The following is a 16,166-nucleotide window of genomic DNA, read 5'->3' as shown; positions in this document are numbered from 1 at the left end:
CCGGGAGTAATCCAGAGTGTTTAACCCGCCTGGATCCTATTGGCTGGGGACAATTGGTTACCTCATGATATATTTTACGGTCCAATTAACTTAATAGAATAATTGAAACAAACTCGGGAACAAATTAAAAGGGCCGCTCCTGGTAGGGGCACTGCTCCAAAATAACAAAGAACAACAGAAACGTAACAACATTAAATTAGTATTTTTTAAAAAATATTTTTATTCAAATGTTTACATATTTTCAACAAACCCCCCTTACAGAAAAAAGAAAAACAAAGAACAAATAAATAAACATATTACAACTACATCACGAATTCCCCCAATATACAAACCCCCCATTAAGCAATACTAAACACCGTAGTAAACACAAAGTACATCCCCCACCCCCACCCTGGGTTGCTGCTACTGACCACCTCCTAACGCTCCGCTAGAAAGTCTAGGAACGGTTGCCACCGCCTGAAGAACCCTTGCACAGACCCTCTCAAGGCAAATTTTACACTCTCCAATTTAATGAATCCCGCCATGTCGCTGATCCAGGCTTCCACGCTTGGGGGCCTCGCATCTTTCCACTGTAGCAGAATCCTCCGCCGGGCTACCAGGGATGCAAAGGCCAGAATACCAGCCTCTTTCGCCTACTGCACTCCCGGCTCGTCCGATACCCCAAATAGTGCTAACCCCCAGCTCGGCTTAACCCGGGTGTTCACCACCTTAGACACCGTCCTTGCAATGCCTCTCCAGAACCCATCCAGCGCCGGACATGCCCAGAACATATGGCCGTGATTTGCTGAGCTCCCCGAGCACCTCACACACCCGTCTTCCACCGCAAAGAACCTGCCCAGCCTCGCCCCTGTCATATGCGCTCTACGAAGAGCCTTAAATTGTATCAGGCTAAGCCTGGCACAAGAGGAGGAAGAATTAACCCTACCCAGGGCGTCCACCCACGTACCCTCGTCTATCTCCTCCCCAAGCTCCTCCTCCCATATACCCTTTAACTCCTCCACCGAGGTCTCCTCCTCCTCCTGCATCTCCTGGTAGATCGCCGAGACCTTGCCTTCTCCAGCCCACACCCCCGAGAGCACCCTATCCTGGATCCTACGTGCTGGAAGCAGCGGGTACTCCCTCACCTGCTGTCTTACAATCGCCCTTACCTGCATGTACCTGAAGGCATTTCCGGGGGGAAGCCCAAATTTTTCCTCCAGCGCCCCAAGGCTCGCAAACGTACCATCTATAAACAGGTCCCCCATCCTTCTAATTCCCGCCCTATGCCAGCTCAGGAACCCTCCATCCATTCTCCCCGGGACGAACCGATGGTTCTCTCGGATCGGGGACCAAACCGAAGCCTCTACCTCACCCCTGTGGCATTTCCACTGCCCCCAAATTTTCAAAGTCGCCGCCACCACCGGACTCGTGGCGTACCTTGTCGGCGGGAGCAGCAGCGGTGCTGTCACCAGCGCTCTCAGACTCGTGCCCACACAGGACGCCATCTCCAGCCTCTTCCACGCCGCCCCCTCCCCCTCCATTACCCACTTGCGTATCATCGCCACATTGGCAGCCCAGTAGTACCCACACAGATTAGGCAACGCTACCCCTCCTCTGTCCCTACTCCGTTCCAGAAACACCCTCGGGGTCTTTTTCACCCACACAAATCCCATGATGCTCCTGCTGACCCGCTTAAAAAAGGCCTTAGGGATCAGGATGGGGAGGCACTGGAATACAAAAAGGAACCTCGGGAGCACCGTCATTTTCACCGACTGCACCCTACCTGCCAGGGAGAGTGGTAGCATATCCCACCTTTTAAATGTCATAATATACACCAGTATATCATGGTGCAGACACACACTGATGGACACACAGTGGGACCAATCAACACACACAACACCGCAGCCAATCACCAGTGAGAGCACACGCACTATAAAGACAGGGGGCATCAGAGTTCCCGCTCATTCGAGTTGCACCTAGCTAGGAGGACAGAGCTCACAGCCTGCAACACAGACATTCACCATGTGCTGAGTGCATCGACTGGCTAGGACAAGGCAAAGGCCTTTAGTTAAAGCTAGTATCGTATTAACCCACAGTCTAAGTATGTTAACGGATGCAACTGTCTCGTGCGCAGCACAAGGCTCATGACTCCCGTGCAGCTGATCTCCTTGCTCTAGCTCCAGATGACAACGTCCGCATCCATCTTCCGGATAGTGGCTGGTCTGCAACTGCTGTGGTTCTTCGGCAGGTGGCTCCCCGCTCATTCCTGGTTCGTCTACCGGATGGCTCCATTCTGCACCGCTATTGACATGCCCTTCGTTTCGTTCCATGCTCGCTACGTGATCCTCCACCATTGCCATGCCCTCCTGTTGACCCTGACCTGGACTATGCAGAGATTCCGGTCACTCTGCATCCTCCTCACTCTGACGCAGTCCAGCCCGCTCCTCAGCCGGCGGCTCCCGACCCACCCTTGAGGCGGTCAACCAAAATTCGTCGCCCACCTCAGAGGCTTAATTTGTGAACTTTGTGGACTTATGGACTTTCTGATTTGTTCTGTTCTTCTGTTTAATCGTTCACGTGGTTTGTATACAGTGTTCATCTCGTTATTCTTGTGACAGACTGTTTTTCTGCACCAGGCACCTTCCCATGTAAATAGCTTAGTTTTTTATGTACACAGTCCTGTAAATATTTCGCACACACGTAGTCAGGAACATTCATCATACACTATTTATTGCCACGCAGGTACATATTTTATAAAAGGGGGGATGTCATAATGTACACCAGTATATCATGGTGCAGACACACATTGATGGACACAGAGTGGGACCAATCAACATACACAACACCGCAGCCAATCACCAGTGAGAGCATATGTACTATAAAGACAGGGAGCATCAGAGTTCCCGCTCATTCGAGTTGCAGCTAGCTAGGAGCACAGAGCTCACAGCCTGCAACACAGACATTCACCATGTGCTGAGTGCATCGGCTGGTTAGGACAAGGCAGAGGTCTTTAGTTAAAGCTAGTATCGTATTAACCCACAGTCTAAGTATGTTTAAACAGTTAATGATTCAATAAAATAGTGTTGCACTATTTCAAGTGTTGGTGACCTGTATGTGATCCAGAACACCCAACACATCATTAAACTCCTCCTCCATCTGCTCCACCAGTCGCGTCAAGTAGAGCTTGTGTAGGGCCCCCCAACTCCTGGCCACCTGGATCCCCAGGTACCGAAAACTCCTTTCCGCCCTCTTCAATGGAAGCTCATCTATCCCCCTTCCCTGGACCCCTGGGTGTACCACGAAGAGCTCACTCTTCCCCACGTTGAGCTTATACCCGGAAAAGTCCCCAAACTCCCTGAGGATCTGCATCACCTCCGGCATCCCCCCCCCCCCCCCCCCCCCCACTGGGTCCGCCACATACAGTAACAGGTCATCGGCATACAATGATACCCGGTGTTCCTCCCCCCCCCCGACCAGTCCCATCCAGTTCATGGACTCCCTCAAAGCCATAGCCAAAGGCTCAATTGCCAGTGCAAATAGCAATGGGGATAGGGGGCAGCCCTGCCTCGTCCCCCGGTACAGCCAAAAGTATTCCGACCTCCTCCGATTCGTGACCACACTCGCCACCTGGGCTTCGTAAAGTAGCCTAACCCAACTAATGCACCCCTCCCCGAACCCAAACCTCGTCAACACTTGCCAAAGGTACCCCCACTCCACCCTATCGAAGGCCTTCTCCGCGTCCATCGCCGCCACTATCTCCGCTTCCACCTGGGAACCGTCGAACAAATGCCGCTGGGGCCCCTAAAAAGAGCCCAAAAGTCGGTTTCTGGCAGGAGCTGCTGAACGTGCGACTTAGCTCAGCATAGCCGCAACCAGAAGCCAACGACATTAAATTAGAATGCAAAATGCGATAAAGCAATCCAACCCCTGCGGTGCCCACTGGGCACGGAACCCTCGGTGTGCCCATGGGCACGACATGCTCCCTCTCCAGGGACCCCCTGCCACTAATAAATCCACAGAAGAGGGGCAGGCAGTCTGTCTGGACGACCCCCTCGTTCGCCCGCTGCCTGGACCTGTTTATGGTGAGTTTCACCAGGCCCAGGAGCAGGTTCACAAGGAGGGCCTCGGCCTTCCCCGCCCCTCTCCGCACAGGGTGCCCGTGGATCACAAGCGTGGGGCTGAAGTGCAAACAAAACTTCAACAAGAGCGTTTTCAAAAAACTGAAAAGGGAGTGCAGCCTAGAACATTCAACAGAGACATGGCTCACGGACTCTTCAAAACCGTAAAAATGGCAGGGTTCTTGGGTGAACCGGTGCAAAGGGTGGTTGCAGGGTACTGCTGCGTGCATCACCCTCCACCCCAGGTCACTAACATTTAGGGGGAGGACACTTCTGTAGAGGGACCTCCAGTGGGGACCTCCGCTGCCGGAAGGCAACGAGGCGCGCCAAGGCGGGCAAGGGGTTTACCCCATGTTCCTTGAGGAATAGAGGGCAGGGCAATCATTAGCAGTGCTAGCCAGTGTGGTACCCGGCGAGAGAGGGAATTAATAGTGAACTGCTGGTACTTTGTACGTATAGTTGTAAATAAAGTTACTTTCTACTTGACACTACAAGTTTGTGCTGGATTCTTCATGTTCCTCACAAAACAGAGATTACAACCTTTGAGGTTCTGCTTTTCAATCTGTTACCTAACTCCCGAAATTCTTGCTGTAGGGCCTCATCCCTCTTTCTGCCAATGTCATTGGTACCAATGTGAACCACAATGGTCACTGGATGTTTTCAGGTTGGAGGAAGGTTTGTGGAGTTCCCCAGGGTTCAGTGTTGGGACCCTTGCTTTTCCTGACATATAGATATATTTTTAAGTTTAGAGTACCCAATTCATTTTTTCCAATTAAGGGGCAATTTAGCGTGGCCAATCCACCTACCCTGCACATCTATGTTGTGGGGGTAAGACCCACGCAAACACGGGGAGAATGTGCAAACTCCACACGGACAGTGACCCAGTGCCAGGATCCAAACTGGGACCTCGGCGCCGTGAGGCAGCAATGCTAACCACTGTGCCACCATGCTGCCTTTTCCTGATATATATTAATGATCTAGACCAAGGTCTTTCAAAGTGTGGGTTGCAGGTGGGGGTCAGGAGGAACACGGAGCAATCGGCCACTCCATTCCCATGGTAGTCCCAATTGCGGGAAAAGTGCCCAAGGGCCATGACCTTTTATATTGGGAATGGTGGCCATTGCCACCTTTTAAATGAGGCTGTGTGGAGTCTTCTGGCCAGAAGGGGCAGCAGAGAGCAAGTCATACTTGACGTCAAACACCCTTGAGGTACGTGCTTTTGGCGCCAAATCACAGAGCAGTGTTACTTCCATTTTCCAGCTGCTGGCAAGCAAGGCAAGTGAATTGTGAAGGTGAATGATTTCTTAAACGTGAGAGATGGCCAGAGATTCAGGCAGTTTACCTGTTGGACAAGACCTCACAACGCAACAGAGAGCTGGCCAGGAGAGTCCAGGGCATGACAGAGCAATGCTAGTGTCAGCTCTGTATAGAGTTCCAGGGCCTCTGGTTAACAGGCTACAAAGAAGAAACTTAACTCAGGAACAAAGGAGTATAAAGATGATTTATTGAGGTATGGTTTTGTCAATTGTGCAAATGCAAATAAGGATGCAAAGCCAATGTGTGTTATATGCAGAGAAGTACTGGTAAATTCTAGAAGTTTCAGATTTTGAAAGAAAAGTAGAGGATGAAAAATTCCTTTTGAGGTGGAGACCAGTCAGTATTAACTTAATCTTTCCATTTGGAGTCAGCTCTAAGATGCTGTAGCTGCCCTATAGTACCACATTAAAGTCACGGTAAAAGCCCATCAAGCTGTTGAAATTCTTGAGTAGCATCTCCCAAGAGTATCCAGTGCTGAGTAAAATAAGCATTTTGTTGCTAGTTCCCTTCACGGCGACCGACATGTGCAAGGTTGGATTTTCTGTTTTCATAAAGATGAAGACGGCACAAAGGAACTGGCTGAAGCTGCACCTGATGTGCGCATTGCCCTCTCCTCCTGTGAACCTGATTCACATGATATTGTGAGGACCAAGCAGGCTCCCCTTTTGCATTAAAGTTAAGCGAACATGGCTTGTGTCGCGAAGGTCAGCTGACATGGATCGCGGAGTTTGGCCAGTTAGCAAAAGTCGGTCCCTGGAAAAAAAGTTTGATAAACACTGATCTAGACCCTGGTGTGCAGGGAACAATTTCAAAGCTTGAGGATGACACAAATTTTGAAAGTATTATAAACTGCGAAGAGGACCGTGTAAAGCTTCAAAAGGACATAGACAAGTTGGTGGAGTGGACAGATAGGTGGCAGATGATGTTCAATGCGGAGACGTGTGAGGTGATGCATTTTGGTGGGAAGAACATGGAGAGACAATATAAAATAAGGGGGCAATTATTAAGCACATACCGTATTAGCACATACCATATACTTCACCCACTGCCTAGTTTATGTATTTCCATTATGTATCCTCATGTATTTATCATAAGTTCTATGTATTCATGTATGGTACGATCTGTCTGGACTGTATGCAGAACAATACTTTTCACTGTGCCTCGGTACATGTGACAATAAATCTAAATCTATAATCTAATCTAATCTAAGGGAGTACAGGAGAAGAGGAACCTGGGTATAGATGTGCATAGATCAGATGGAGAGAGCACTTAATAAAGCATGCAGTATCCTGGGCTTTATTTAGAGGGGCATAAAATACAAGAACAAGGAGGTTATGTTGAATTTATACACGACACTAGTTAGACCTCTGCTGGAGTATTGTGTACAGTTCTGGGTGCCAGTCTATTGGAAGGATGTGAATGCATTGGAGAGAGTGCAGAGGAGGTTCACAACAATAATCCAGGGATGGGAAACTTCCGTTATGAGGATAGATTGGAGAGCACAGTGGTTAGCACAGTTGCTTCACAGCTCCAGGGTCCCAGGTTCGATTCCGGCTTGGGTCACTGTCTGTGCGGAGTTTGCACTTTCTCCCCGTGTGTGCGTGGGTTTTCCTCCGAGAGCTCCGGTTTCCTCCCACAGTCCAAAGATGTGCAGGTCAGGTGGATTGGCCATGATAAATTGCCCTTAGTGTCCAACGAAAGGTTAGTTGAGGTTACTGGGTTGCGGGGATAGGGTGGAGGTGTTGGCTTGGGTAGGGAGCTCTTTCCAAGGGCCGGTGCAGACTCAATGGGCTGAATGGCCTCCTTCTGCTCTGTAAATTCTATGATTCTAAGATTGTTGCCCTTGGAGAGAAGAAGGCTGAGAGGAGATTTGATAGCGATGTTTAAAATCATGAGAGGGTTGGGAACAGTAGACAGGGAGAAACTGTTCTCACTTGTAAAAGAATCGAGAATGAGAGGTGATTTGAAGTGATTTGCAAAAGAAGCAAATGTGATGTGGGGGGGGGGGGGGGACTTTTTCCACACAGCGAGTGGTTCAGGTCTGGAATCCACTGCCTGGAATTGCCGTGGAGGTAGGTCTAATTGAGGCGTTCAATCGAAGTACTAGATGACTATTTGAACAGAAGCGTTCAATCGAAGTACTAGATGACTATTTGAACAGAAGCAATGTGTAAGGGTACGGTGTGGACACGATTGGTCAAACGGCCTCCTTCTGCGTCGTAACAATTCTGTGATTCTGTTGCGATGTGAATTTAGGATTGGCATGTACCTGAGCTGCTGGTGAAGAGTTATCGAGGCAGGTTTAATTATATGTTGTGATTAGCGTGTAAGGGGAGGGGTTTGAAGCAGGCAGCATTTCACCACTGGATTCCCCTTCCTGCTGCCTGATCGTAGAGTGCTGTCAACAGTCAAAGAGGGGTTTGCAAACCAGACATCCCAACAAGAGGACTCGTGAAAGAAAATAATTCCTGCTGCTGCTTGTGCTGTTTTGTTATTGATTCTATGTTGAAAAAAGCCAAACATAGAACCCAGTTGGAATTTCTTGGCAATGGAACCGTACAGACATTTACAGGTTGGACCATTAATTGTCATTTAATTTTTCTGATGCAAGAGTGTTTAATTGTATTATTCCAAAATCGATAGCTGGTTCCTCCCTGTCTAATATGTTAGCAAATGGCTGAGATAGGCAGCCTGTTTAGCAATTCAGTCTGAGAACAACAGCCTTCAGATCCTCCCTTGGGTAGATCGTGGGGAGACTTAGTCCGGTATTTAATATTCAATCAGTCGGGGTTTTAAGCAGGGGTGGGTGGCCCCCCAAAGATGAATTGAAAAATGAGGCAGGTGGTTTAAAAGACAACCAAGCCAGCACTAGGTGTTTTATGCCCTGATGATGAATGCCCCCTCATCCCTCCCCCCTCTCCCCCTTTTTGTCTCTTTGTACACTCCCAATTTATGCCTGTGGGTTGATGATCAGATCAGAGCTTTCAGTAAACTCTCTGGACGAACCAAAGCCTTGAGAGGCAGAGAGCCTGCTGAAAACGACTAAATATTTACAATACAGATAAGCCTGAAGAAGCTCGCTGGAGAAATACCTTTTGCTTTCAGATGCTGCAATGCAGTTTTGTTTCCCTGCTTTTTGCAAATATTGAACGTGTCCATGCCTTTCTCGTAACAGTTTCTGGAGCTGGCGTGAAAATTCAGGATGAAGCACTTTCCCATTTCCAAGTGGCTAACCCAGCTGGGGCTCCCCGAATACTTCAAGCTCTTTGATGAAGAATATGATGGAGTGGAGGTGAGTTGGCTAAACTGACTGACCATTCCTATCGGGATAATAAACTTTCAACTAACTACCAAAAGGTAACCCTTTTCCGCCAATAAATCTTTAAGACTATTTAATAGATGGCATTATACTGCATCCATGGCAGGGCATTATAGTATATCTTGTTACTGTGGGAAAACTAGGCTCATTTTTCACTCCCTAATCTCGGAACATTGAGGCTAATTGTATCTCTTAAAACACCACCCACCACTGAGATCAGCTAGCTCGTTACAGACTAGACATCATTCCTGGCACTTTGCTGGCTAATGGAATCTGTTCTCACTGGGCTACCCATTGGGGGAAGGGAAGCTAAGAGGGCTGGGGGAGAATCAAATCTCCCTGAAGTAAGTCCTGACCTCTACTCCTCTTCTGCTTATTCAGTGTTTTTGTAAAGCTATTCCTATGTTCCATTCTGGTTACAACATTCTCGCTTTGTTATGTAACTGGGATCTAAGACTGGGTAGTCGAGGGATGGGAGTTTCTCTCTCTTTGAGATAGCAAAATGAAATAATTAGTGGCACCTGATTTCCCTGACGTTTTTCTGAAAAGTTAAACTGCAGAGAAACTGGAATGGTGTCCAGTTAGTGTCCGAGGGTGCGTGAGTACCTCTATTCAGCCTCCAGTCATGTCTTCAGAATCTGAGATTAGAACAATTGTTCTTAGAACAGGAAAAGCTCAATCCGCTTGCTCTATTTATTTATTGCTCTCCGCTTTGCTGTAAGCTTTCAGGCACATCAAAACTCCTTCATGTTTATTTTTGGAGATTTTTCATTGGATTCCATTTTGCCAAATACTTCACAGCCCAGAAACAGGCCATTCGGCCTAACTGGCCCGCTGCACCTGAGCCTTCTCTAACTCTACGCCATCTAATTCTACCTTTCATTGTACTGGAGACAGGTGCCAGAAGCTCACTACAAGTCTAAACAATGGCAACGACTTGCATTCATTTGGTGCCTTTTATTGAGGCAAAGCTTTCCACGGCAGAAGCAAACTGAGGTTGACGCTGAGACGGAGAAGGCGATGCTTAGGAGGAGTGACCAAAAGTGTGGCCAGAATGGTGGGTTTCAAGGAGGATATTCAAAGGTGGAGAGTAAGTGGGCAGGGCAGATCAGGTTGAGGGAATTCCCATGTGCAGGCCCGAGAGAGCTGGAGGCACAGTTGCCAATGGCGGAGATACTATGCTTCTCAGAATTAGAAAGGTAGAGAGTACTGGAGAGTTGGAGACCAGCGACAGAGAGGGGGTGAAGCCATGAAGGGTAGAGTCACTGGGGAGACTTGGCGACAATGAAGGTTAGCAAGGACAGGGGTGATGGATTAGTGGGAAGTTGTGAATTGGGATATGAGTGGCAGAGTTTTGGATTTACCCAATGCTACGGACAGGAGAGAGACTAACTGAAATTCTTTCTCTTCGCCCCATCCATATGTCAACAGAGGTGTTGTTGAATTATTTGTAAAGTAAGCGACGGGATGTTTCCACAAACTCTCAGGTCCAAATTTCTTAGTATCATGCAGCAAACTCTCCTTATCGTTACCTCAGAAGGTAGCTTATTTCACATTCAAAGGCAGGGGTGGGGATGGGGGGGGGGGGGGGGGGGGGGGTGTTGTTCGCAACCACAACACACACATGAAACAAAGGAGTTTTTACAACTATGGATGGCTACAATAAAAGAACCACAGAAATTAATATCCGTTCACATGATTTCCAGAATCTCAGAAGTCAAAGCTCTGATGTTGTTTTCTTCATGGCGGAGTTCAATGCAGGTGAGTCCGTGGGTGAAGACAACAACACAAAAATACTTAAAGCAAATGACGATGCAGCACAATTTATGTGCTAATGCCACTTGCCAAGCAACGATCAGCATAATCAAAGACCCCTCCCACCCAGGTTGTTCTCTCTTCCAACCTCTTCCATCGGGCTTCACCCAATGCCTGCGTCTATGTATTTACATTATGTATTTATGTATGTCCTATGTTTTTTTTTCATCTATGGAACAATCTGTCTGGACTGTACGCAGAACAATGCGTTTCACTGTACCTCGGTACACGTGACAGTAAATCAAATCCATCTCAGATACTTTTGAAATCAAACTCTCTTCTAGGTGTTGAGGCATTGCTGCTTGGTCAGTTAAGCAATCTGCTTTTCGATTGGTGTTGAAACAGCAGATTGCGCTGTGAGGCTAGAATTCTAATATTAAAAATGGTCCAAAAGGTCAGAAACATGGAGGTCATGTGATAAGGCCCATTAATGGGTTAATTGCAGTCGCGTAAGTAGTTTCTATGCTTCTGGTCAAAATCCATTGTCTCCCTTAAGAGCAAAACTGGAACCTCCAAACGGAATTTGATTTATTGACCACGGGGAAGGCAGAGGCTCAGTGGAGGAAAATGCAGGGGGCAGTGTATGAGTATGGGGAGAAAGCGAGTCGGATGCTGCCGCATCAGCTACGTAAGAGGGAGGCGGCGAGGGAGATTGGAGGAATCAGGGATAGGGGGGGAATACGGTGCGGAGTGCAGTTTAACTAAATTAGGTATTTAGGGATTTCTGTGGGGACCTGTACAATTCAGAGCCCCCGGAGGGGGGAGAGGCGATGCGGCGGTTCGGAGATCAACTGAGGTTCCCAAGGGTGGAGGAAGAGCAAGTGGCTGGCCTGGGGCCCCGATGGGGCTGGAGGAGCTGGTTAAGGGATTGGGGAGCATGCAGGCGGGCAAGGCTCCGGGACCGGATGGGTTCCCGGTTGAATTTTATAGGAATTATGTGGATCTGTTGGGCCCGTTGCTGGTGAGAACCTTCAATGAGGCGAGGGAGGAAGGGACTCTGCCCCCGACAATGTCTCAGGCACTGATCTCGCTGATTCTCAAGCAGGATAAGGACCCACTGCAGTGCGGTTCGTATAGGCCTTAACGTAGATGCCAAGTTGGTGGCGAAGATCCTCGCTACGAGGATTGAGGGTTGTGTCACGGGAGTGATACATGAGGACCCGACGGGGTTCGTGAAGGGCAGGCAGTTAAATGCGAATGTGCGGATGCTCCTGAACGTGATTATGATGCCCTCAGTGGGAGGGGAAGCGGAGGTGGTGGCGGCTATGGACGCGGAGAAGGCCTTTGATCGGATGGAGTAGGAGTACCTATGGGAAGTGCTTGGGAGGTTTGAGTTCAGGGAAGGTTTCATAGGGTTGTTATACAGGGCCCCGGTGGCGAGCGTGTCTACGAACCGGCGGAGATCGGAATATTTCAGATTGTACCGTGGATGAGACAGGGGTGTCCCCTGTCCCCTTTGCTGTTGGCGCTGGCAATTAAGCTGCTGCCCATGGCATTAAGGGAGTTTAGGAACTGGAGGGGGTTGGTCCGTGGAGGGGAGGAACACCGGGTGTCGTTGTATGCTGATGACCTGTTGTTATATATTGCAGATCCAGTGGAGGGGATGGCGGAGGTCATGCGGATCCTTAGGGAGTTTGGGGACTTCTCGGGCTACAAGCTCAACGTGGGGAAGAGTGAGCTCTTTATAGTGCATGCGGGGGCGGGGGGGGGCAGGAAAGGGGGCTAGAGGAGCTGCCGTTGAAGAGGGCGGAGAGGAGCTTTCGATACCTGGGTATCCAGGTAGCTAGGAGCTGGGGGGGCCCTGCATAAGCTTAATTTGACACGGTTGGTGGACCAGATGGAGGAAGACTTTAGGAGATGGGATGTGTTGCCACTTTCCCTGGCGGGTAGGGTGCAGTCGGTCAAGGTGACGGTCCTCCCAAGGTTCTTGTTTGTGTTCCAGTGCCTGCCCATCCTAATCCCCAAGGCTTTTTTCAAGCGGGTAAGCAGGAGTATTACAGGGTTTGTGTGGGCGAGCATAACCCCGAGGGTGAAGAGGGTGTTTCTGGAGCACAGTCGGGACAGGGGCGGGCTGGCGCTGCCGAATCTGTGTGGCTATTATTGGGCAGCTAATGTGGCGATGATCCGTAAATGGGTAATGGAGGGGGAGGGGGCGGCGTGGAAGAGGCTAGAGGCGGCGTCTTGTGTGGGTACTAGCTTGGGGGCGCTGGTGACGGCATTGTTGCCGCTACCGCCAACGAGGTACACCACGAGCCCGGTGGTGACGGCGACATTGAAGACTGGGGGCAGTGGAGTGAGGTGGGGGCCTCAAATTGGTCCCCGATATGGGATAATCATAGGTTTGTGCCGGGCAGGATGGATGGGGGGTTCCTAAGTTGGCATCGGGCAGGAATTAAAAGGATGGGGGACCTGTTTATAGATGGGACTTTTGCTAGCCTGGGGGCGCTGGAGGAGAAATTTGGGTTGCCTCCCGGAAACGTGTTTAGATATATGCAAGTGAGGGCGTTTGTGAGACGGCAGGTGAGGGAATTTCTGCTACTTCCAGCACGAAGGGTTCAGGACAGGGTGATTTCGGGTGTATGGGTTGGAGAAGGCAAGGTCTCGGCGATTTATCAGGAGCTGCAGGAAGCGGAGGAGGCCTCGGTGGAGGAGTTGAAAGGCAAGTGGGAGGAGGAGCTCAGGGAGGAGCTGGATGAGGGTCTGTGGGCTGATGCCCTGGGCAGGGTCAATTCCTCCTCCTCACGCGCCAGGCTCAGTTTAATACAGTTCAAAGTAGTACATAGGGCGCATATGACAGGGGTGAGGATGAGTAGGTTTTTTGGGGTGGAGGACAGGTGTGTGAGATGTTCGGGAAGCCCAGCAAATCACGCCCATATGTTCCGGACGTGCCCGGCGCTGGAGGGGTTCTGGAGGGGCTGTGCAAGGGCTATGTCCAAAGTTGTGAACACCCGGGTCAAGCCGAGCTGGGGGTTGGCATTATTTGGGGTATGGGACAAGCCGGGAGTGCAGGAGCCGAAAGAGGCCGGAGTTCTGGCCTTTGCGTCCCTGGTAGCCCGGCGGAGGATCTTACTAATGTGGTGAGATGCAAAGCCCCCTAGTGTGGAAGCTTGGATCAATGACATGGCAGGGTTCATTAAGTTGGAGGGGATAAAGTTTGCCTTGCGAGGGCCTGTGCAGGGGTTCTCCAGGCGGTGGCACCCGTTCCTAGACTTTCTCGCGGAACGCTAGGTGGAGGTCGAAACAGCAGCACCCCGGGTTAGGGGGCGGTTTCCCCACTTTTGTATTTATTGGTTAAATGTGGTTAATGTATCCTTGTTTGGTTTCCTATGTACAATTTTGTTTTTCTTTCTTTCTTTCTTGAGTGTTGGGTTGAAAATTGTTGAAAATTTTGAATAAACATATTTTTTAAAAAAAGCAAAACTGGTGGCTTTTAACACATCTTGGGCTAGGGAGCGGGGGTGGGGGGGGGGCAGTCAGCTCATCAGTTAGTCGTGTAGCGTTCGTGATTATAATGTGGCATTACAATGGGGTGTGAGATCCCACAAGGATGAGAGTGGAGTTCTTTTGTTCCTTGTCATTTCTGTTGGAAGCTTCACGAACAGGTGGCCAGTCTCGTGAGTGATGTAATCTGCAGCAGGTGCCCTGTGATTGAGCAAAAGTACATTTTAAAATAGCAAAAATAAATAAAAGTTTTGATTTATTTCCATGTCTTGTTGACATGCCAGCAGTTGGCGGGGGATAAGGGATGGGTAACCGGTCGGGAGAACGTCGGAACAATCACTTCTGGAGGTGGAGAAAACCTGGGGCACAGTTCTCCCATCGGGGGTCTAAGTGCCGACGCCGGGGTGAAAACCGGAGTGTTTCACTCCGGCATCGGAGCCCGCTCCCAGCCCCCTATTCTCCCGCCCCCTGGGGGCTAGGAGCAGCGTCGCATCATTTACGCACGCCGGGCCTTGGCATCGCGTAAAAGCGGCGCAGGCCGCCAGACCCCATTTGAGCCCCCCCCCCCCTGTGCAGGACCCCCTCACCTCCCCCCCCCCCCCCCACAAGCCGCCCACCCCCCCAGCGTTCCCGCGCTGTTCCCGCCGGCAGCGACCAGGTGTGGACGGCGCCAGCGGGAACCCGTCGTATTGGGCAGGAGCTCGGCCCATCCGGGCCAGAGAATCGCCGCTCGCCCCTTGCAAACCAGCGGCCAGCTGTGATTCTCGCCGCGCCGGTTTGGGGGGGGGGGGGAGAATCGCGTGCGGGCGTCGGGACACGCGCGGCGCCCCGGCGATTCTCCCACCCGGCGTGGGGGGGGGGGGGAGAATTCCGCCCCTGGCATTCGGCAGCCAATGCACAACTGATGCGATGGTCTTTACGATGGAGAGGATATGGGACCAGACACTCTGCTCAGAATCAGATAGGACACTAAGTTTGCAAACAGTCTCATTCAAGTTGACAGTGGCCAGGAAGGGATGGGATTGATGGCTGGAGCGTGACGTTAGTGGTAGAGGACAAGGACAATGATTTTTGATTTTCACAACAGTTAACGACGGGAAACTGAAGGTTGAAGATCAGACAAGCAATCTGACAACAGAGGTAGCGGAGGGACTAAGGGCGGCAGTGGCTAGGCAGAGCTGGGCTGTGGCGAGCTAACCCCATGTCAGCAGATGATGTTTCCAAGGGGTGGAATGCAAATGACAATGTTTACTGTTGTTTGCCAATGCTGTCTTAAATAATTAACTTGTGGCTGAGCGGGGTTTCCATGGGGACCGCTTGTTTCGATGGTTTGACATTGTGAGCTCCAGTTTCTTCAGCTTACTCTGGGGAGCAGTCACTTCTTTTGTGTTGACTGAGGGGATTACCTGTTCGGATTGCCCCCCCCCCCCCCCCACCCCCCCCCCCCCCCCCCCCCCCCCCCCACCCACCACCGAACCTTCAGTCATGAGCCAAGTCCGAACTCTGCCACCACCGACACTTTAACACGCTGACCCTGCCTGGCGCCACATTAGAAAGAAAAATAAATAATTTGCGAACAGCAGATTGCCCCAAATAGATTGTCTCCAACAATTAGTTAGGCACATCCACCCACTCCTGGCCAGTAATTCTTTTCATCTGTGGCGATTGCTTGTTCTATTTGATTTCTCGCCAAGAAATGCTCATGTGTTGAAGGAATTCCGTGTCCAGTTATCTGTTTTATTTGCGGCAAACAAAATGAAATATTGCAAAAGATGGTTCAAACGGGACTCTACTTTTTGAAAATCCATCTTTCTAATTGTTTGGCGTTGTTGTGTGGCTGATTCCCTTGGTGTAGTGTCTGTAAAAACCAATTCATACAGGACAGCTTTGCAATTTTCCATATCCATGATCAAGAATTGGATTAGCAATTACACCCTCTAACCAAATGCGTCAAAACTATCTTTCTCTAATTAGTAGCTGTATTAGGAATATTGTCCCCTAAATGCTCGCTGCAGTCGGAATTTAATACCCTAATTACCAATACGCTTGGGATCTCACCCTCTAGTTAGTAAATGCATCTGGAATACCCTCTCCAAATTATGAATTCCACTAGGAATATGATCTCCTAATAAGCAACTGCACCAGGAATTTAGTGATGTGATTAGTTCCTGCATTTG

At 49.9% G+C, this 16,166-nt stretch overlaps 1 protein-coding gene across 2 annotated transcripts in view; it reads left to right on the top strand.

Moving 5' to 3' along the window:
- Window positions 1-16,166, top strand: part of bcar3 (BCAR3 adaptor protein, NSP family member) — a 335,071-nt gene that overhangs the window by 59,643 nt on the left and 259,262 nt on the right. The window contains exon 2 of one of the 2 annotated variants that reach the window (XM_072510520.1): window positions 8,590-8,706. The exons of the other annotated variant lie outside the window; for it this stretch is intronic. Coding sequence (XP_072366621.1) covers window positions 8,617-8,706 — 90 coding nt within the window. The 5' untranslated portion in view covers window positions 8,590-8,616. The remainder of the gene's footprint in view (window positions 1-8,589; window positions 8,707-16,166) is intronic. 2 annotated transcript variants of the gene reach the window in all.

The sequence above is a fragment of the Scyliorhinus torazame genome, chromosome 7, assembly GCF_047496885.1.
Source record: "Scyliorhinus torazame isolate Kashiwa2021f chromosome 7, sScyTor2.1, whole genome shotgun sequence".
In the NCBI taxonomy this organism is placed as follows: Eukaryota; Metazoa; Chordata; class Chondrichthyes; order Carcharhiniformes; family Scyliorhinidae; genus Scyliorhinus; species Scyliorhinus torazame.
This window is presented reverse-complemented; position numbering and strand designations above follow the sequence as displayed.